The 22861-nt window shown below is 40.3% G+C and overlaps 1 protein-coding gene and 1 long non-coding RNA gene across 7 annotated transcripts in view; one reads left to right on the top strand and one right to left on the bottom strand.

Annotated features, from left to right (window-relative positions):
- The window catches only part of KIF23 (kinesin family member 23), a 38990-nt gene extending 29794 nt beyond the window's left edge, over positions 1–9196 (top strand). For 3 of the 6 annotated variants that reach the window (XM_006071025.4, XM_025296237.3, XM_044925379.2), the window contains 10 exons: positions 216–374; positions 1247–1404; positions 2034–2207; positions 2677–2856; positions 3193–3501; positions 6099–6329; positions 7110–7192; positions 7385–7463; positions 7816–7886; positions 8576–9196. In XM_006071025.4, the coding sequence (XP_006071087.3) occupies positions 216–374; positions 1247–1404; positions 2034–2207; positions 2677–2856; positions 3193–3501; positions 6099–6329; positions 7110–7192; positions 7385–7463; positions 7816–7886; positions 8576–8591 (1460 nt within the window). In that variant the 3' untranslated portion in view covers positions 8592–9196. The remainder of the gene's footprint in view (positions 1–215; positions 375–1246; positions 1405–2033; positions 2208–2676; positions 2857–3192; positions 3502–6098; positions 6330–7109; positions 7193–7384; positions 7464–7815; positions 7887–8575) is intronic. The other 3 variants (XM_025296238.3, XM_044925378.2, XM_025296239.3) reach the window with 2 other exon arrangements.
- On the bottom strand, positions 15–22857 carry LOC112587916. The gene is made up of 2 exons (XR_006542981.2): positions 22449–22857; positions 15–500 (listed from the first exon to the last, which is right to left on the bottom strand). It is a non-coding gene; the product is annotated as an uncharacterized LOC112587916 (long non-coding RNA).
- Between the last annotated feature and the right edge of the window lie 4 nt (positions 22858–22861).

Here is a 22861-nt window from a genome sequence, read left to right as displayed (position 1 = left end):
AGTCTGAACCAAAGTATAAATCACATTTCTTTTATTATATACTGACATTTTTTCATTTTTTCTTCTTTACAACTCATATAACTCATTTTTAAGGAAATATGATGAGCCCAACAAAGTACACTGTTAATTGGACTGGGGCTCTCACCAGTGTTAAACTTGTTTGAATAACTCTTTCTCTCCTGTGTAACTTTTTTTTTTTAAACAACTCCATACAGAACCGCTGGTTTCAGAAGTGGTTTTACAGAGTTTCCCACCTTTGCCATCCTGCGAACTTCTGGATGTCAATGATGAGCAGACTCTTCCCAGGCTGATCGAAGCACTGGAGAGACGACATCACCTACGACAGATGATGATTGAGGAGTTTAACAGGCAGTGTAAGGGCAAGCTGTTCATAGTCATCTTAACAGGAGAAACTTGCAGGGAGTTTTGTGTTGGGACAGCATCTTTCAAGGAAGGGTTGCCTCTGAACTTTAGTAGCCCCCAAGGCATCATTTTATATCCTAAGAACGTAAAGCAGAAGATCAAAGTGGATGTGAATTTCTCCCTTTTAAAAATTAACAGTCATGATGAAAGGGATAAGAGCTACTTCTTAGCTCCTACTAGTTATTTATATGCAAGGCATTTAACATGTATTTTTACATCATAATAACTGTATCTTTGAGAAAATTACTTAATCCTTTATTTCTAGTTTCTGTCTGCAAAATGGGATTGTAATTGTTCCTGCCTCAGAGCGGGAGGGTGTTAAATATAAGGGTAAGAGATGATATATGAAAATCATGTATGACATCCTGGTACACAGGAAGTGCTCACTGAATGTATGTATTCTTATCACCATCATAAGAAAAATGTGAAATTAAATGGTACTTAAATCTCCATTTTGAAATGAAGAAACATGCTCAGAAACAACTTGCCCACGTCACATGACTAGTGAATGGTACATAGGGATTTCAACTTGAACTAACTGTCCCTAAGGCTAGTGTTACTTCTGTTTGTTTCGGCATTTGTTCTGAAACAAATTATTTACGCCATAGTGCAAAATGAAAGACTTAAGTGTTTTTTCAGTAACAAAAGTGTCTCTTGTGGATTTGAGAAACTCTTGATTTCCTTCCAGACTTGTTTTCTGATTATAGACTTTCAAAGGGGTATTTGCTGAAGAGCTTCATTTTATATAAATAGCAGTTATAAAAGTTGACTTCACCAGTCACTTTGGAATTGGAGTAAACTTGCCTGCATGCTTTTGTTTCAGCTATTACTTTTAAGGCTTTGTTACAAGAATTTGACAATGCTGTTTTAAATAAAGAAAACTATATTCAAGGAAAACTAAATGAAAAAGAAAAGGTGATCTCAGGACAGAAACTGGAAATAGAACGACTTGAGAAGAAAAACAAAACTTTAGAATATAAGGTTGGTTTTGGGATTATTATAATGGATGTATGTGCTGGACATTTAACACTGGTCTTTGATTTAGCTATTCTGCTGTACGGACCTGCAGCTGCTGCTTCCTTGGGAGTTATCACTTGGTTATTTACTAATCTTCATCCCATTCCCCCCATAGAGGAACTGTGAGTGAAAGGCAATAAAAGGGTAGAATACTCTTTATGAGACAGACCTTACCAATTGAAGAGAATGTTCTGGTGTTTTAGTTTTGATTATAAATTGCCTTTTTACTTACTACTGAGGATAATTTAAGGGATACATGATTCATTCTAAAGAGAAGCTAATCTCAACCAATACAGTTTCTCTATTCTGAAAGTGGCCTTTATAAAAACAAAATTTTAGGCCTTAGTGTTAGGGAACAGTAATTTTCACATGAAATCAATTATAACTTCATCTTTCAGTGAGGAGCTTGTTTGAAAGTCCTCATTTCTAGGAACAGAGATGGGCATTCAGATGAAATTTTAGAGGAAAAGGTTTTCTACATGATTCTTCTTTCCATAACTGTGCTTGCACAGGCAGATTGTGAGAGAGATTATTTTAAAGCTACTTGAAATGTTTACACATCAAATGTTGAACTTAATGGTCTACATTCCCAGGTTGAGATTTTAGAGAAAACAGCGACCATCTATGAGGAAGATAAGCGCAATCTGCAACAGGAGCTTGAAACCCAGAATGAAAAACTTCAGCGACAGTTTTCTGACAAACGTAGACTGGAAGCCAGGCTACAAGGCATGGTAACAGAAACCACCATGAAGTGGGAGAAAGAATGCGTGAGTGCCATTCCCACAGCCCCTATCTCATGGGTGACTGATTTCTAACTGTAGGGTTCTGAACGGCTTGTACTGGGGTCCCTAGTGGCTCAGCTGGTAAAGAATCTGCCTGCAATGCGGGAGACCTGGGTTTAGTCCCTGGATCAGGAAGATTTCCTGGAGAAGGGAATGGCAGCCCACTCCAGTATTCTTGCCTGGAGAACTTCATGAACAGAGGAGCCTGGCGGGCTACAGTCCATGGGGTCTCGAAGAGTCAGACACGACTTAATGACACAGAGTGTTTTAGTGGTGGCAACAGCAGCCACTACTCCATCCCCTTTACCTTTTTTCTCTGCCCTTACAAGTCACAGCAAATTAATTAGCATTTTGAAGAACTGTCATCTTTAGGAAATAAAATGTTCAGGTGAACTGATGCAGTTGGTTTGGTGTAACCGAATTAGACTACTTATTGCCATTCATAAACCTTCAGGAGCGTCGAGTGGCAGCCAAACAGCTGGAGATGCAAAATAAACTCTGGGTGAAAGATGAGAAACTGAAACAACTGAAGGCTATTGTTACTGAGCCCAAAACCGAAAAGCCAGAGAGGCCCTCTCGGGAGCGCGATCGAGAAAAAGTGACTCAGAGATCTGTTTCTCCATCACCCATACCTGTAAGTTGTTTGTAGTTGTGTTGTGTAGTAACTTCATAGTACTAGAGAAGATTTGTTCAGATTAGCTGACTATTTCTATGAGAATCAACTAGCTGACTATTTCTATGAGAATCAATTTTTTTGTTTTAAATTTATTATATTTCTCAAATTTCTATTTATACTTAAAAATTTAGTATAAACACAAATTTAGTGTAAAATTGGTAACTCAGAACAAAAATTGTCTTAAAAAAAGACAAGTTATAAATTATGTCTTCATGAGCTAAAATTATAGCAAAGTAATGAATTGTTTCTCAGTTTTTCAACTCTCGCTCATTAATTTCTCTTCAATTTTTTTAGCTTTCTAGTAACTATATTGCTCAGATTTCCAACGGCCAGCAACTCATGAGTCAACAGCTACATAGGCGCTCTAACTCTTGCAGCAGCATTTCTGTAGCTTCCTGTATTTCGGAATGGGAGCAGAAAATACCTCCGTACAACACACCTCTCAATGTCACATCTATTGCGAGGCGTAGGCAGCAGGAGCCAGGACAAAGTAAAACTTGTATCGTGTCAGACAGAAGGCGAGGGATGTACTGGAATGAAGGCAGGGAGGTGGTTCCTTCGTTCAGAAATGAGATAGAAGTAGAAGAGGATCACTGCAGCAGGGTTAGTGCCAGTTATCATTTTAAAGCATTGTAGCAATAGATTTTAATGTTGTCTGTTTTAATAACTTGGTTCTGAAAGTTCCCTGGAATGATGGGTGAGCTCTAATATATAAGCAAGGTCTGATTTTTCTGTTAGTTTGAAAGATCAGATCACCCTGAAACTGAGGCCTAGCTCTTCATCTGAAAAAGCCTAGCTGCATTTGGCACAGAAAGTGCCTCGTGTTCAGTGAACACGTGCTCTTCAGCTGCATGAACTGATAAGCATCCACAAAATCAGTGAGTGTCTTAGAACACATTTTCCATTCTTTTCTTTTGGCTTTTCTTCCTCAAATTGGAGTTTTTACTTTTTTTTTAATTTCCATTTTTAAAACTGTTTTCCTGGACTTTTATTTTAAAAAATACATATGTAAATATTTTTTTTTCTTCAGCCTTTGACAGTAAGTCATAGACTTTGTGTCTTACACACATAACCACAATCTTCATCACACCTGAGAAAGTTAGTGGTGTCCCAATAATGGCTTTTCATTTTTCAAACCTTGGTCCTATCAAAGTGAATACATTATATGTGGTTATTATCTCTTTAATCTTTTTAATATAAAATAGTCCATCCTCCCCCTTTTTTAAATTTTCATGATACTATTTTTTGAGGAGCCCAGGCCAGTTGTTTTATAACTGCCCAAGGAAGGTTTACATGTCCAATAAAGTGCTTTTAATCTCAAGGCCTTTGTCTCAATTTAGAAGGGCTTTGCCTCATTCAAGGTTGTTTAAACAAATTCATGTTTATATTTTCTTTTTAAAGATTAAGGTAAAATTTTCCTCTGAATCTGAGTAAGTTGGCAAAGTTAATATTGTGAATCTACATTTAGTAAAATTTTAATATATCTAAGAATTTTTATTTAAATAATTTAATTTATAGTAAATATTTGCTTTAGATTTTGTTATTGTATAATTTAGGGTACAGAACATATTTCATTTAGGTGGCCTGCATTCCTGATTATTAAGGGATGATGATGAATTACAAGGTATTTACCAAAGGCAGCAGATAAGTCTAAAGTCGCTTAAGCTTCTTTACTTTGCAGATTTTGCTTTAAACCTTTTTGGGGAGCAAATTATATGGTGACTGGTCTTTCTGATCAACTCTAATAAATCCTCCTTATTTCATGCAAATTTATAGACTGGAAAACTATTCAAGGCCTACTTATGCCTGGTCAACATTAGCATAGTATCTAATGTGGCTATGAGATATTTAAGAGAATTTACTAGAGATCCTTTAACTTCTTTTGAAATCAAAATCTCTTTAGAAGTGCAGCAGAATACACATCTAGGTTTGTTGGTCAAAAATTATGTCAAGGCGAACTCAATTTATATACTTCAGTGAGGAAGAAAGCTTAAATATTATGTATTTCATAAATGACAGTAGAGTGTAAGTAAGGACAGTCATCTTTCCAAAGTTGGTTTCACGGTGTCTCTGTTGCTAAATGTGTTTGAGAAAACTATCACCTTTGCTAAATGGTAGGTCATGAGAACGTCTTTCTTCCTCATTCAGCATTAAGCCATTTAAGAATGGGACGTTTCCTGCTTGTTGTGAGGCCTGGGTATCCTTAGTGGCAAACGCTACTGCCCATGTTTTGGTGTCATGATTTTGTCACTGGTGCATTGTTTCTTATAATTGTACAGGGGAGATACTTCAGTTCTCCATATACACATTTTAAATTAGGTGTCCATACTTGACCGGTTTTGAAGGATTTGGCCTGTGACAGACCCTTTCATTTGCTTTCAGTTTTGCAAACAACTTTGCAAAGTTACAAAGAAACTATTAGCTATGTTCTGTATGTGATTTTTCCCCCCACCCTTAGGTTGACTGTGCTAAACTTAACTTTCCTAAATTTATAAAACATTTTACTGGAAGTATCTAGCTTTCTATTGCATGATAAGAGACTGATTTGATAGTGAATTCTTTATCTGGTTCTTGGAACCTTTAGGAAATGTTTGTGAACTTTTCATAAAGTTATGTTCTGGGATTTTTAAAAGTTTGCAGAAGTATTTTATTTACATTCTTTTAATCATTTTATACACAGGGTTCTTAAAATACTTTGTTTTTTTTAGCATATATTTACTATACAGCTCCATCAGCTTTTGCTGGGGGGAGAGGTCTGTTTTTTTAATAGGAGTATTTTCGCTTTTGTTTAGAGGCCTATGATATGTTTAGGGCTTTTACTGATTTTTTTGAAGCTTTTAACATAGTTGTGGACCTAACAGATTACTTCACAATAGCAGGAACAAATACTGGTTTTTGATTGAGAATGAAAAAATGAATTATTTGTCCTAAATATCACCTACACAGGAAAGACTGGCAGCATTACCAGAACTTTCCCTTCTACTCTTTGTTGGAAGGGAAGATCTCTAGTAGAATATATACTACATACATAAACTGGTATTTAAAGATGGTTGTTGGTTTTGTGTCTACATACAAAGGTTCATGCATTTGTTTTCATACTGTCACCAACTAAAGTAGCCAAAACTGCTGCACTTCTAATAGTACCCTGAAATTAATTCTGGGTTATGCTTGTTTCTTGATTCCTCTCTCAATCTGATCAGAACGCACCACCAATTCGTCTGCGACACAGACGATCACGCTCTGCGGGAGACAGATGGGTAGATCATAAGCCTGCCACTAACCTGCAAACTGAGACAGTCATGCAGCCACATGTCCCCCGTGCCATCACTGTGTCTGTTGCAAATGAAAAGGCACTAGCTAAGTGTGAGAAGTACATGCTGACACACCAGGAACTAGCCTCCGATGGGGAGATTGAAACTAAGCTAATTAAGGTAAAAATTTACACAAGAGAAGGAAATATTCAAAAAACAAGAAACCATTTACTCTTCTGTTCCTTTGACACATAGACAGTGTCAACTAGAAGAGAAATGGGTATTTGATAAAACTTTTTTTTTGGTTAGAAAACTCAAGTTACTCCTTGGGTTTGAATCTGCTAAACTGGAACTAAATCTGCTAAATGTGTTTGTTAGAGGAACTCCAGATATATACTTTTAATTAATGTGCATTTTGTTTTAAATCAAACAAAGATCTCCTGCCTTTGCTTAAGAGTACTATCATTGGAGGGAATTCCTTGGCAGTCCAGTGGTTAAGACTGCTGTCACTGCCAAGCACCCAGGTTCAATTCCTGGTCTGGGAACTAAGATCTCGTGAGCTGTACATAATGGCCAAAAAAATAAAAAGATTGTCCTGTCACGTGTGTATGAGAGAAGGGAAACATCCAAAGAGGACAGTATATTGCCTTAGAACATTTAGAAATTTGATAGATTGCTTGATCTTTACTGTAGTTTTTAAATTACTGGTTGAATAAAAAGGAATGTTATTTTCTGCAAGTAAGAATGCTATTAGTTATACTGCATTGGACTTTTTTTATAGAGACATATGCACACAAATCTTTAAAGTATTTTAAGGTACTGACCCAGCAGTCCAAGCACCATCTGGTTTTGTGGATGGGAGTTTTCATAAAAGTCTTAAAAAATCAGTTTGAAATATATATGTATGTTTATCATTTGGATGTATAAAAGTGTAATGGTGATCTTTTCTCCTGGCTGTAGGGTGATGTTTATAAAACAAGGGGTGGTGGACAATCCGTCCAGTTTACTGAAATAGAGACTTTAAAACAAGAATCACCAACTAGGTGAGTGAGCATCAAATTGCTTTATTTAGAGGGCTGTAATTTTCTTAGCTGCTTGTTCTTGAGGAACAGACTAGCCTGTAAAAATGTGTCATTAATTCTTTGAAGGAGTATATATGGTATTTCTCTATTTCTAATATTTTTCCTGTTCTTAGATGTAAAAAATAACTGTTGCTTCGTTCCCTTTTTCTGTAGTCGAAAACGAAGATCATCTACAGTAGCACCTGCCCAGCCAGATGGAACAGAGTCTGAATGGACTGATGTAGAAACGAGGGTAGGAGTGAAATATCTGTAGGGGTGCATTTCTGCTCTGGTCTTACTGGATGGAGCTCTTCAGTTCGAAGCCCCTGTCTTTAGTGTAGTGGGTCTATGCCCAAAAGTCAAGTAAGAGAGCATCACCTAGAAGAGCAAGAATGTCCATCAAGCTGATGGGAGTCCTCTCAGGAGCAGAACTGTTATTCCTGGGGACAGATTTGAATAAAGAGTGTGGGAAGGTGGGGGCCAGGCTCCAGCCTTTGCCACACTCACTTTCTCAAGAACTCTTTCTGATGGAAAATGAGATTACCTGGATGGTCTCTGAAGACCCTCCTACCTCACAGTTTTCCTCTCTGTGGTTTTCTCCCCAGTGCTCTGTGGCTGTGGAGATGAGAGCGGGCTCTCAGCTGGGGCCTGGGTACCAGCACCATGCACAACCCAAGTGAGTACTGACCAAGTGTGGCCTTTCTCTCTGTCTTCCCTCCCCACCACCCCTTCTCCCTACATCCACCTTTTTTTTTCCCTAAGAGGATCTATGTTTTTTGTTTACCCTCTGGAATATCTGGGCCCTACTGGCAGACTACAGGAGGCAGTAACAGTGCTGAGAACCCTGGGGGGTGGGGTAATAGCAATTAGAGCTGTAAGAACACTCACTCTTGTTCCTAGTTTGCGAGTGCTCATAAGCTTTCAGAGGCCTAGGGGAGATCACCTCTAAGGAGGGGAGGCTGGGGTCGGGGTGACAGCTCCTCACATCATTCATTCTTTCCTAACCTGCCTCTTGTTACAGCAAGAAGTGTTCATTAAAATAAAACGGAATGGTGAAATTTGTGGTAGGGAAAGGAATCACATATTAAAGACATAGCCAGGAGTCTGGCCCATTCTTTTACTATTTTAAGCCCCTTTTTTTCAAATATCTAACTATACAGGTCCATGTGTCCACTTCTGACACATGTAATGTACTCCTTAGGCAATTTGGAAAATCAGATAAAGATGGGAAGTCTAATTAAATACTGGATAAGCATATTTTATTTGTTTTAGAATAACTTTTCCCATGATAAAACAGGAATTCTCTCAAAGCCCTCCTAGAGATTCATTGCAAAATTCAACACTAAATGCTGGCTTTCATTTTAGGCGCAAGAAGCCATGAATTGACAGTTTCAATAACAAAAGAACATTTTCATCATTTGTGTTGGTGATTTCTCCAAAGCAGTGCCTTCTGAAAACCATCTTATAAAACTCCAGCTTTGTTGAAAATCACAGACCTCATGTCATCACACACTGGCCTCCATCAGGGATTCCCCTGTGGCTCCAAAGATATCTAGGATTCTACAAACTTTTTATATTATACACCTTGCCATATTTAATATTAGTAGCAGAGAAAGACCCCTCTTTCTCATTGCTGTATGAACTTTTTTATATTGCTATTTTTTGTACATTTCTTATATACTTATAAACTAATTCATGCATGTGTTTGTCTTGGATAATTAAGGAAAAATATATCTAGATCACGCTTTGCTTTTTATTGTGACTTTCCACCTGCTGTCTGAATATTTCTTAAGGATTTATAAACAGAACAAATGCTGCTATTGATTAGCTGCGAGAATGCACTTTAGACATATTGGACAATTCAACCTGAGATATCAGACTCGCCAATACTAAAACCATTTTAGGAAGGTGTTTGGAATTTTGTATGTATGTACTTTCTGACATTTAGATATGCCAAAAGAAATGAAATAAAAGCACTAAGAAATACAAGGTTACAAGATGGTAATTTAACACACTCCCAGAACCTGGCATCGTGCTTGTCATTTAGCTGGCAATCATCTGTGGGGGGAATGAAACAAAAGCACTAGAAACTGGCGTCACCGTGCTGAGGATACCTGTTTCTGCACGCAAAGAAACAGGTTTGAAAGGGGCTATTTACTCTGCTGAAAACCAGGAATACCCTCCCAGCCCACACAACCCGCTGGTGTACTGCAGTCCACAGGCCATCCTTCGTACATAAACTGTGTTTGACCTGGAATCCTTTTACTTCATTCAACTAACTTAGGGTTTCAAGAACAGCACTCAATCTCCAGGTATGAAAATTTTAAATTATTGGTATTATACCTAACTTGCAGGTGCAGATAAAAAGTAGAGGAGCAAGTGATGGCAGCAGCATGGCAGTGTGCGTTGTTCCTTGTCTTCTCCTTTTATTTACAACTATCTGCTTGTTGATGGGCTTCCCTGGTGGCTCAGACAGTAACGACTGCCTGCAATGCAGGAGACCTGGGTTCCATCCCTGAGTCATTCATAACCGAACAGAAGTTTCTCTGTACACTTACACCGGAACATGCAAAAGACTTCTACCAAAAAGTGCTTCAGAACATAGGTGGGGAGACCTTAGCAGCACTGCGGACCCAAGAGTTCATGAGCCTGCCTCACCCCCACCTGCTGGGGGAGGGGCGGGGCGGGAAGCGAGAGGGGAGAGTGTGGGCGGACGGGCGCGGGGGAGGGCATCTGCGGGGAACCAGGCGAAGGGCGGGGGGACAGAAACCAGTTTGGAGGCCGAAGAGGAGCAGCAACACACCGGGCTTCCACTGCCAGGGCCCACAGCCTCCTCCCTCAGGTGCCTGGCTGGGCACCGCTGGAGGAACCTGCTGCTTTCCAGCAGCACTAATTCCTCAGGAGCGACTAGTGGGAGTGGGGAGACGGAGACGAGAACAAAGGGCACTGACGGATCTCACGCCCTGCTGCCTGCCTTGGATTTCAGCGGGAGGTCTGTGCATGGCCCTCTGGGGGGGCTTACCGCAGTGGAGGGTTCCCCCTGCCTGCTGTGGAAAGGGGGTGCTAAGCCCACATTGCCCCACTCTGCTGCCCGCTTTTTCTAGGCGGACTTTTTTTTAAAACTGGCTCTCCATAGCATGGCCCTAGAGCCAGCTGAGGTAGAGAAACCAAAAATTGAGCTATGCCGCCACCTTGTGGAGAACAAAAGAAAGGTTTCTAATGGTCAGTGTTGAACTGGAACATCTAACAACTAGAAAGAAAGAGGTGTGCTACTTCAAACTCAGTGGCAGAGGCACATTATACCAAACTGAAAAAAATCACAGTGATATGGAATCCCAAAGAGAAAAACAATAATTCTTCAGCAACTGAATCCACAGGCACAGAATACTGTATCATAAAAATTAGAAACAGCTGTGATGAAAGTACAAGAGCGCTTAGGCAGTTATTTACCAAATATAGGTGTTATTTACCAAATATATTGAATTTTCAAAAAGAACCAAATTCTTCAGCTGAAGAATTCAATGTATGAGATCAAAAATATGTAGAAAGCTTAGGGAATCAGGCAGATGAAATTTGGGAAAGAATTAGCAACTCGATTCTTAAAAAGTGAAGAAAACCTAAGAGAACTCTCATACGTGATGAGAAAAACAAGTGTGAGACTAATGGTCTATCCGAAGGAGCAGAGAGGGAGAGGGGAGCAGAGAGTGTGTATTTAAAGAAATAGCTGAGAATTTCCCAAGCCAGGGAGGAAGTTGGACCTAAAAGCCCAATAGGACACACTATTATCTCAATGCCAAAAGACCTCCAATTACATCAAAAGCCATTAAAAAAAAAATCATAAAGGCAACAGTGGGGAGAAAAAGTAACTTACAAACGAATGGTTGCAAAGCTATCAGTGGATTTCCCAGCAGAAATTCTACAGGCCAGGACAAAGTGGAACGACATAGTCAAAGTGTGGAAGATAAATATGGCTGGCCAAGAATACTTTATCCAGCAAAGCTGACCTTCAGCTATGAAGGAGAAATAAAGGCTTTCTCAGACACACAAAACCTGCCTTACAGGAAATGCTACAAGGAGTTCTTGAAATAAAATGGTGCTAACTAGTGACACAGAAACAAATGAAAATACACATAAAAAGAGGTAAACTGCGACATCGGAAGTATAAAAGGGGAGGAATAAAAAGGGTTGAGCCATTACAGGAGAATGAAAACAAGACGCTATCAGCATGAGAAGGACTACATTACTTATGAGATGTATTCTGAAAGCTACAAAGAGGTGAGTGAAAAAGCTGGCTTGAAGCTCAATATCCAAAAAACTAAGATCATGGCATCTGGTCCCATCACTTCATGGCAAACAGAAGGGGAAAAAGTGGAAGCAGTAACAGATTTTTACCTTCTTGGGCCCCAAAACCATTGCACATGGAGACTGTAGCCATGAAATTAAGAGATGCCTGCTCCTTGGAAGGAAAGCTAGGACAAACCTAGACAGCATATTAAAAAGCAGAGACATCACTGCCAACAAAGGTCCTCATAGTCAAAGCTATGGTTTTTCTAGTAGTCATGTGTGGATGAGAGAGTTGGACCATAAAGAAGGCTGAGTGCCGAAGAACTGATACTTTTGAACTTGGAGAAGACTCTTGAGAGTTCCTTGGACAGCAAGGATATCAAATTAGTCAATTCTAAAAGAAATCACCCTGAATATTCATTGGAAAGACATGCTGAAGCTGAAGCGCCAATACTTTGGCCACCTGATGTGAAGAGCTAACTGGAAAAGACCCTGATGCTGGGGAAGATTGAAGGCAAAAGGGGAAGGGGGTGGCAGAGGATGAGATGGTTAGACGACATCACTGGACGCAATGGACATGAGTTTGAGCAAACTCTGGGAGATGGTCGAGGACACAGGAGGCTGCTGTGCTGCAACCCATGGGGTCACAGAGAGTTTGACACGACTGAATGAACAACTACCACCACCACAAAGCAAAAAAAACAGGCAAGAAACATTATAAAGAAAAAATGAGGAGGAGCAGACTGAGCAAATCACTAAGGAAAACTACCACTTTACAAAGGTAGAAACAGGAAAAATTAAAAAACAAGGCAAATGATAAGAGAGCAATAGTGAGTCCTTAATAATCACTCCAAATGCATTATGTTACTTATAGGCAGAAGCAAAAAAATAAAAAATGTTATAGAAATGAACCCATTTACAAAACAAACAGACTCATAGACTAGAAAAAAAATTTATGGTTACCAAAGGGGAGGGATAGATTGGGAGTTTGGGACTGACATACACACTTCTATATTTAAAACAGATAACCAACAAAGACCTACTGTGTATAGCACAGGGAAATCTGGTCAATACTCTATAATAATCTAAATGGGAAAAGAATTTGAAAACCAGATACATGTATATGCAGAACTGAACCACTTTGGGGTACACCTGAAACCAGCACGACATTCTTAATCACCTATACTCCAACATAAAACAGAAATTTGAAAAGAAGGCTGAATCAGGAAGAAATAGAGAACATGAGCAGGCCATAACCAAAGAGATTGAATTAGTAATCATAAACCTAACAGAGAAAACCACAGGACAAGATGGCGACACTGAAGAATTCTACCATTCAAAGGATCATCATCATCAATCCTTCTCAGTTCAGTTCAGTTGAGCTGCTTAGTCGTGTCCGACTCCTTGCGACCCCATAAATCGCAGCACGCCAGGCCTCCTGTCCATCACCAACTTGCAGAGTTCACTCAGACTCACGTCCATCGAGTCAGTGATGCCATGCCATCCAGCCATCTCATCCTCTGTCGTCCCCTTCTCCTCTTGCCCTCAATCCCTCCCAGCATCAGAGTCTTTTCCAATGAATCAACTCTTTGCATGAGGTGGCCAAAGTACTGGAGTTTCAGCTTCAGCATCATTCCTTCCAAAGAAATCCCAGGGCTGATCTCCTTTAGAATGGACTGGTTGGATCTCCTTGCAGTCCAAGGGACTCTCAAGAGTCTTCTCCAATACCACAGTTCAAAAGCATCAATTCTTCAGTGCTCAGCTTTCTTCACAGTCCAACTCTCACATCCATACATGACCACTGGAAAAACCATAGCCTTGACTAGACGGACCTTTGTTGGCAAAGTAATGTCTCTGCTTTTGAATATGCTATCTAGGTTGGTCATAACTTTTCTTCCAAGGAGTAAGCATCTTTTAATTTCATGGCTGCAGTCACCATCTGCCGTGATTTTGGAGCCCCAAAAAATAAAGTCTGACACTGTTTCCACTGTTTCCCCATCTATTTCCCATGAAGTGATGGGACCAGATGCCATGATCTTCATTTTCTGAATGTTGAGTTTTAAGCCAACTTTTTCACTCTCCACTTTCACCTTCATCAAGAGGCTTTTTAGTTCCTCTTCACTTTCTGCCATAAGGGTGGTGTCATTTGCATATCTGAGGTTACTGATATTTCTCCAGGCAATCTTGATTCCAGCTTGTGCTTCTTCCAGCCCAGCATTTCTCATGATGTACTCTGCATATAAGTTAAATAAGCAGGGTGACAATATACAGCCTTGACGTACTCCTTTTCCTATTTGGAACCAGTCTGTTGTTCCATGTCCAGTTCTAACTGTTGCTTCCTGACCTGCATACAGAATTCTCAAGAGGCAGGTCAGGTGGTCTGGTTTTCCCATCTCTTGAAGAATTTTCCACAGTTTATTGTGATCCACACAGTCAACTCTTAGAAAAATTTGAGAAGGGAATACTTCCAAACTCATTCTATGAGACCAGCATTAACCGGAAACCAAAGCCAGATAAGGATATAACAAGAAATGAAAATGACAGATCAGTATCCCTGCTGAATATAGGAACAGAAAATCTCAATAAAGTATCAGCAAACTGCATTCAAGAACACTTAAGAATTGTATACTATGACCAAGTGGGATTTATGCCTTGTATGTAAGAATGGTTCAACATATGTAAATCAATAAATGTCACACACATTAATAAAACATAAAAACCACATGATCATCTCAATAGATGCAGAAAAACTGTTCGACAAAATACAACATCCTTTCATAATAAAAAACCTTAGCAGATTGGGTGCAGAAGGAACATACCTAAACATAATGAAGCTGATGAGTAACAAACAGTTAACATATTTTCACTGGAGAAAGAAAGCTTTCCTTCTAAGACCAGGAATAAGACAGGGATGTCTATTCTCATTATTCTTATTCAATATAGTATTGGAAGCCCTAGCTAGAATAATTAGGCAAGACAAAGAAATGTATCTGAACACAATGAAAACACTACCTTGAAAAGATATCTAACCCCCATGTTCACTGCAGCATTATTCACAATAGCCAAGACATGAGTCCACCAACCAATGAACGGACAAAGAAAACACGTTATATATAATCACAATGAGATACTACTCAACTATTAACAAGTAATAAAACCCTGCCATTTGAGACAACATGGATAAACCTTGAGCACATTTTGTTAAGTGAGGTAAGTTAGACCAGTACTGTCTGATGTAACTTACATACCCACCTGAATGCAGAGTTCCATATAGCAGCAAGGAGAGAGAAGAAAGCCTTCCTAAGTGAACAATGCAAGGAAAGAAAAGAAAATAACAGAATGGGAAAGACTATAGAGATCTCTTCGAGGAAATTAGAGATACCAAGGGAACATTTCATGCAAAGACGGGCACAATAAAGGACAAAAGGTCCATACCTGTGAGGTATGGACCTCACAGAAGCAGAAGATATTAAGAAGGGGTGGCAAGAATACACAGAACTATACAAAAAAGATCTTAATGACCCAGATAACCACGATGGTGTGATCACTCACCTAGAACCAGACAACCTGGAGTGCAAAGTCAAGTGGGCCTTAGGAAGCATCACTATGAACAAAGCTAGTGAAGGTGATGGAATTCCAGCTGAGCTATTTCAAATCCTAAAAGATGTTGTTGTTAAAGTGCTACACTCAATATGCCAGCAAATCTGGAAAATTCAGCAGTGGCCACAGGACTGGAAATGGTCAGTTTTCATTTCAATTCCAAAGAAAGGCAATGCCAAAGAATGTTAAAACTACCACACAGTTGTACTCATCTCACAAGCTAGCAAAGTAATGCTCAAAATTATCCAAGCCAGGCTTCAGCAGTACATGAACCGGGAACTTCCAGATGTTCAAGCTGGATTTAGAAAAGGCAGAGGAACCAGAGATCAAATTGCCAGCATCTGTTGGATCATAGAAAAAGCAAGAGAATTCCAGAAAAACATCTACTTCTGCTTCATTGACTATGGTAAAGCCTTTGACTATGTGGATCACAACTAACTGTGGAAAATTCTTAAAGAGATGGAAATACCAGACCACCTGACCTGCCTCCTGAGAAATCTGAGTGCAGGTCAAGAAGCAATCGTTAGAACCGGACATGGAACAATGGACTGGTTCCAAATTGGGAAAGGGGTACGTCAAGGCTGTATATTGTCACCCTGCTTATTTAACTTCTATGCAGAGTACATCATGAGAAAGGCCAGGATGGATGAAGCACAAGCTGGAATCAAGATTGCCATCAGAAATATCAATAACCTCAGATATGCAGGTGACACCATCCTTATGGCAGAAAATGAAGAGTAACTAAAGAACCTCTTGGGGTACTCTTTCTGCCCCCTTCTGATGGCTATGTCAGAAGCTTTCTCTATCTCCTTTATACTTTAATAAAACTTTATTACACAAAAGCTCTGAGCGATCAAGCCTGGTCTCTGGCCCTGGATTGAATTCTTCTCCTCCGGGGGCCAAGAATCCCGGTGTATTCGCGTGATTCAACAACAACCTTTCATCTTGGGGGCTCGTCCGGGATCCTTCAGGACAAGATGGTGCTAGTGGTAAAGAACTCGCTGGCCAATGCAGGAGAAATAAGAGATGTGAGTTTGATCCCTGGGTTGGGAAGATCCCTGGAGAAGGAAATGGCAACCCATTCCAGTATTCTTGCGTGGAGAACTCCATGGACAGAGGAGCCTGGTGGGCTACATTCATGGGGTTGCAAAGAGTGCGACACGACTGAGCAACTAACACACTTTCACTTTATGATTATGTCATTTTTTAATAAAATGACATTAAAAATCCTTTGAAGGACCTTTTTTACTCTTGGAAGGACCTTTCTTGATCAGTAAGGCAAAAACAAAGAAATGAAATTAACAACCAAAAAAACCTTAATTAAAATGTGTTTATATATTGTATATGCTTTTGGTTAGTTTTGCCTTTATAAGACAAGCAAAGTTTTTGCAAGATAATGGTTCTATTCTTCTCTAAAATGAAATTAGTTACTTAACTCCTAGCTTCAAAAGAGAAGTGATACCTACATCATCATTTACAAATGGATTTGAGATTTGAGATTAATATGAAGGGTTATTTGTAAACAAACATGGCTTTCAGTTGCATATTATAGAATGCAGATTTTTTATCAGAGAACATCCCAGGAAGAAAGTTTCTTTTGCTCTCCCTTTCACTCTTTCTGTTTGTTTCATCTCTGAGTGTTCAACAAGTAACAGTATTAATCAAATACACAGTGTTCAATAAATATTTGTTAATTCAGTCACTATGCTACAGAAAATGGATTTGTATATGTTATCTTAAACTTTATTTTCATTGTTGAAAAGACCTCAGGTGATATAGATGAATGAGCTTGTTAAATTATCACGGGGTTTGGGTTTTGTTTTCATTTTTAAACAGATGATAATTAAAGAGCAAGGCAATTAAATATAAGGTTTCTTCATATGACACAGTGAAAATAACTTTAATGTGTTTAAATTTAGCTAATGCTATAGTTAAGTCTGTGAGGATTTCAGGGGTCATGTATCTTCAATAAACTTTGTTCCCTTTTTTGCTCATAAAAAAAAAAAAAAAAAAAAAAAAGAACCTCTTGATGGGACTGAAAGAGGAGAGTGAAAAAGCTGGCTTAAAACTCAACAATCAAAAAACTAAGATCATGGCATCTGGTCCCATCACTTCATGGCAAATAGATGGGGAAACAATGGAAACTGACAGACTTTACTTTCTCAGGCTCCCAAATCACTGCAGATGGTGACTGCAGCCATGAAATTAAAAGACGCTTGCTCCTTTGAGAAAAAGCTGTGACTAACCTAGACAGCATATTAAAAAGCAGAGACATTACTTTGCTGACCAAGATCTATACAGTCAAAGCTATGGTTTTTCCAGTAGTCATATGTGGATGTGAGAGGTGGACCATAAAGAAAGCTGAGCATCGAAGAATTGATACTTTTGAACTGTGGTGTTGGAGAAGACTCTTGAGAGTCTCCTGGACTGAAAGAAGATCAAACCAGTCAATCCTAAAGAAAATCAGTCCTGAATACTCACTGGAAGGACTGATGCTGATGCTCCAATACTTTGGCTACTGATTTGAAGAAGTGACTCACTAGAAAACACCCTGATGCTGGGGAAGGTTGAAGGCAGGAGGAGAAAGGGATGACAGAGGATGAGATGGTTGGATGGCATCACCGACTCGATGGACATGAGTATGAGCAAGCTCCGGGAGTTGGTGAAGAACAGGGAAGCCTGGCGTCCTGCAGTCCATAGGGTTGCAAAGAGTTGAACTTGACTGAAGGACTGACTCCAAACTTGTAAAACTCAAGAGTATTATGGTGGTTACTTGGGCCTAGGAGGTGGGAAGACCCAACAGATGTTAAGTTTACTACATGCAACAAGTATAAATAAGCCCTAGAGATATAATGCACAGTATAGTGAAGGACAAAAAAGATGTCCTTTTCATTATAGGGGACTGGAATGCAAAAGTAGGAAGTCAAGAAACACCTGGAGTAACAGGCGAATTTGGCCTTGGAATACGGAATGAAGCAGGGCAAAGACTAATAGAGTTTTGCCAAGAAAATGCACTGGTCATAGCAAACACCCTCTTCCAACAACACAAGACTCTACACATGGACATCACCAGATGGTCAACACCAAAATCAAGATTGATTATATTCTTTGCAGCCAAAGATGGAGAAGCTCTATACAGTCAACAAAAACAAGACCAGAAGCTGACTGTGGCTCAGATCATGAACTCCTTATTGCCAAATTCAGACTTAAATTGAAGAAAGTAGGGAAAACCACTAGACCATTCAGGTATGACCTAAATCAAATCCCTCACGATTATACAGTGGAAGTGAGAAATAGATTTAAGGGACTAGATCTGATAGAGTGCCTGATGAACTATGGACTGAGGTTCGTGACATTGTACAGGAGACAGGGATCAAGACCATCCCCATGGAAAAGAAATGCAAAAAAGCAAAATGGCTGTCTGCGGAGGTCTTACAAATAGCTGTGAAAAGAAGAGAAGCGAAAAGCAAAGGAAAAAAGGAAAGATGTAAGCATCTGAATGCAGAGTTCCAAAGAATAGCAAGAAGAGATAAGAAAGCCTTCCTTAGCAATCAATGCAAAGAAACAGAGGAAAACAACAGAACGGGAAAGTAGTCTCTTCAAGAAAATCAGAGATACCAAGGGAACATTTCATGCAAAGATGGGCTCGATAAAGGACAGAAATGGTATGGACCTAACAGAAGCAGAAGATATTAAGAAGAGGTGGCAAGAATACACAGAAGAACTGTACAAAAAAGATCTTCACGACCCAGATAATCACGATGGTGTGATCACTCACCTAGAGCTAGACATCCTGGAATGTGAAGTCAAGTGGGCCTTAGAAAGCATCACTATGAACAAAGCTAGTGGAGGTGATGGAATTCCAATTAAGCTATTTCAAATCCTGAAAGATGACGCTGTGAAAGTGCTGCACTCACTATGCCAGCAAATTTGGAAAACTCAGCAGTGGCCACAGGACTGGAAAAGGTCAGTTTTCATTCCAATCCCAAAGAAAGGCAATGCCAAAGAATGCTCAAACTACCACACAACTGCACTCATCTCACATGCTAGTAAAGTAATGCTCAAAATTCTCCAAGCCAGGCTTCAGCAATACGTGAACCGTGAACTTCCAGATGTTCAAGCTGGTTTTAGAAAAGGCAGAGGAACCAGAGATCAAATTGCCAACATCCGCTGGATCATGGAAAAAGCAAGAGAGTTCCAGAAAAACATCTATTTCTGCTTTATTGACTATGCCAAAGCCTTTGACTGTGTGGATCACAATAAACTGTGGAAAATTCTTCAAGAGATGGGAAAACCAGACCACCTGACCTGCCTCTTGAGAAATCTGTATGCAGGTCAGGAAGCAACAGTTAGAACTGGACATGGAACAACAGACTGGTTCCAAATAGGAAAAGGAGTACGTCAAGGCTGTATATTGTCACCCTGCTTATTTAACTTATATGCAGAGTACATCATGAGAAATGCTGGGCTGGAAGAAGCACAAGCTGGAATCAAGATTGCCTGGAGAAATATCAGTAACCTCAGATATGCAGATGACACCACCCTTATGGCAGACAGTGAAGAGGAACTAAAAAGCCTCTTGATGAAGGTGAAAGTGGAGAGTGAAAAAGTTGGCTTAAAACTCAACATTCAGAAAATGAAGATCATGGCATCTGGTCCCATCACTTCATGGGAAATAGATGGGGAAACAGTGGAAACAGTGTCAGACTTTGTTTTTTGGGCTCCAAAATCACTGCAGATGGTGACAGCAGCCATGAAATTAAAAGAGGCTTACTCCTTGGAAGAAAAGTTATGACCAACCTAGATAGCATATTGAAAAGCAGAGACATTACTTTGCCAACCAAGGTTCGTCTAGTTAAGGCTATGGTTTTTCCTGTGGTCATGTATGGATGTGAGAGTTGGACTGTGAAGAAGGCTGAGCACTGAAGAATTGATGCTTTTGAACTGTAGTGTTGGAGAAGACTCTTGAGAGTCCCTTGGACTGCAAGGAGATCCAACTAGTCCAATCTGAAGGAGATCAGCCCTGGGATTTCTTTGGAAGGAATGATGCTGAAGCTGAAACTCCAGTACTTTGGCCACCTCATGCAAAGAGTTGATTCATTGGAAAAGACTCTGTATTGGGGGCAGGAGGAGAAGGGGACGACAGAGGATGAGATGGCTGGATGGCATCGCTGACTCGATGGACGTGAGTCTGAGTGAACTAGAGTTAATAATGTTGTATCACATATTTAAAAGTTGCTAATAGAGTAGACCTTATCACAAGAAAAAAAAAACTGTTGTGCCGGGAGCCGGCATATTGCATATTGAGTGCATATTGCATATTGAGTGCAGCACTTTCCACAGCATCATCTTTCAGGATCTGGAATAGCTCAACTGGAATTCTGTCACTGCCGGGAGCCAGCGTGAGGAACTCCGCCCATGACAAAGGTCATGAGGAAGGAGGCTCGGCATACGCAAAGGCGGGATCGAGCCTCAGGAGTCCCCCTGGAAATTCTCGAGCATCTACCCCCCAAACCAGAGTCTGCCTACTTTCTGCTTTGTGCTTTCACCTACACCTCTGACTTTACGGGGGGCTGTCCTCCACTACCTCTCTCTGAAAAAAGAATTAGCTTACAGCTCCAGTTAATAATTCCTGGGTGTGACAGTGTTTCAACCTAAAAACTCCTTTGGAAATCCTCTAGCCTGCCTGAATAGGTTTTTCCGGCCACATGTGATTGTTCAGAGCCTCCCAACTGTGAGGCAGGAGATGTTCTAAACTGCCTAAACACAGATTCCTTTGAGTAGTTAAAAGATTGATTAGAAATTGTATTGGTGAAGGGTTTTTCACTTGTTGGGCCAATGTTTGCTGCTAAGTCTCCATACTCCTTACCTACTGTGTCCTTGGCAGTGTATTGATTGATATAATGGGTGTATAGAAATGTAAAATGCAGCTTTGTCCAATGCTTTTTTGGAGGCTGGTGCCTGACTTTGGAATAATCACCTTTAGAGAAAAATAAGTTTCTTAAAATGTTAACAGGCCTCCGGGCCAGAAGATGATGTCAATCACCTGAACTTTTGCATATGATAAGTTTGAAAGCCTGGCTTAGATTAGAACCAGGAACTGCTGTCCTTGCATGACTCCACCCCTTCCCCCATTATCCTCTATGCATAACTTAAGGTATAAAAACTACTTTGGAAAATAAAGTGCGGGCCTTGTTCACTGAAACTTGGTCTCCCCATGTCACTCTCTCTCTCAAGTTCTGGCTGAGTCTCCATCTGGAGCGTGGAACCCGCCATGCTTGCTAATTATGCCTGGGCTTCTAAGATCCGACCAGGGAGGCCTCAGCATCTCCTTCAGGCCTACGTAAGTGGTGCAAACTTCTTGTCTTGAAGTTTTATTGGTCTCCTGCGTAAACCAAGCTACTCAGCCTCTTTTCTCCACTGAATTTTCCTACTGAGCTATCCTCATTCTATTACTCTTTATATCCTTAATTAACGTTTAATTAAGCAGTTGTTTCCTGACCCTCGCCTATGCCGTCTCTCCTTCGAATACCCTGGATCAGCTGGGGCTGGACCCCGGCACTGTTGTCTATGTATAGTGATGGATGTTAACTAGACTTATGATGGTCTGCTACTGCTGCTAAGTCGCTTCAGTCTTGTCCGACTCTGTGCAACCCCATAGAGGGCAGCCCACCAGGCTCCCCCGTCCCTGGGATTCTCCAGGCAAGAACACTGGAGTGGGTTGCCATTTCCTTCTCCAATGCATGAAAGTGAAAAGTGAAAGTGAAGTCGCTCAGTCGTGTCCGACTCTTCGCAGACCCCATGGACTGCAGCCTACCAGGCTCCGCCGTCCATGGGATTTTCCAGGCAAGAGTACTGGAGTGGGGTATAAACAAGTATCTTTTATGCTGTATACCTGAAACAAATGTCAATTACAATTCAACTTAAAAAACTGTAAAGAAAACCTCTCAGTATGAATCCAACACCACTGTTCTTAGCTTAAAGGGACACAAAACAGCAGTAAAGCACCTAGCGAGACAGCAGCTACATCAAGAGGTCTTTTAACATCACAAGTGCAATTTGAAAGCTTTTACACCGAACCAGAAGGTCCTTTAAAAAAAAAAAAAATGAAGTTGAAGTGGAAAGTTCCCCTATGTTCCTAATATATCTTTTATGCTTTGGGAAGGAAAAAAAAAAAAGCCAAAATTTACTCATAAACCCCAAACCCATCCCTCTCTGCAAACAGAAGCAGGAAGCACTGAATTTAGGTTCCCAGATTTCGAATCCAGGTTCCGTCTCGCGGTTACGCGGAATCTCGGGAAACCAGGACTGCATTTTAATCTTGCCATTACAAAATGGAGATAATAGTACTTACCTCTTACACTGGGTGAGGCTTAACTGAATCTTTGTAGAGTGTGGCCCAGTGCCTGAGACATAGTAGGTGCTCAAATGCTCTGCTATTGCAACGCTGCAGATTTCCCATTTTCTCCTATATTCAGTATTTTATCAGAGACGCTGTTCTAGGCACTAGGACCTCCCGGCTAAACCCCAGTTGCTGCCCTCCAGCAGGTCGCTGCTCGCAGAGGGTGGGGATTGGGGAGTGGGCTGACAACGTCATTAAATGACTGCTTAAGAAGTGTCATACGGGCTACAGTAGGTGGGAATGACGCCTACTTCCCTAGGTAACTTTTCCGTAAAAGTATTTCTACTGTTCACAAACCCTGAGAGCTTAACCCGAACCAAAGAAGTTAGCATTCACAGCTGCTTGACAACTTCTTGAACCTGCGA

This window comes from Bubalus bubalis, chromosome 11 (assembly GCF_019923935.1).
Source record: "Bubalus bubalis isolate 160015118507 breed Murrah chromosome 11, NDDB_SH_1, whole genome shotgun sequence".
Lineage (NCBI taxonomy): Eukaryota > Metazoa > Chordata > Mammalia > Artiodactyla > Bovidae > Bubalus > Bubalus bubalis.
Note: the sequence above shows the minus strand (reverse complement) of the source record. Positions and strands in the feature narration are given on the sequence as shown.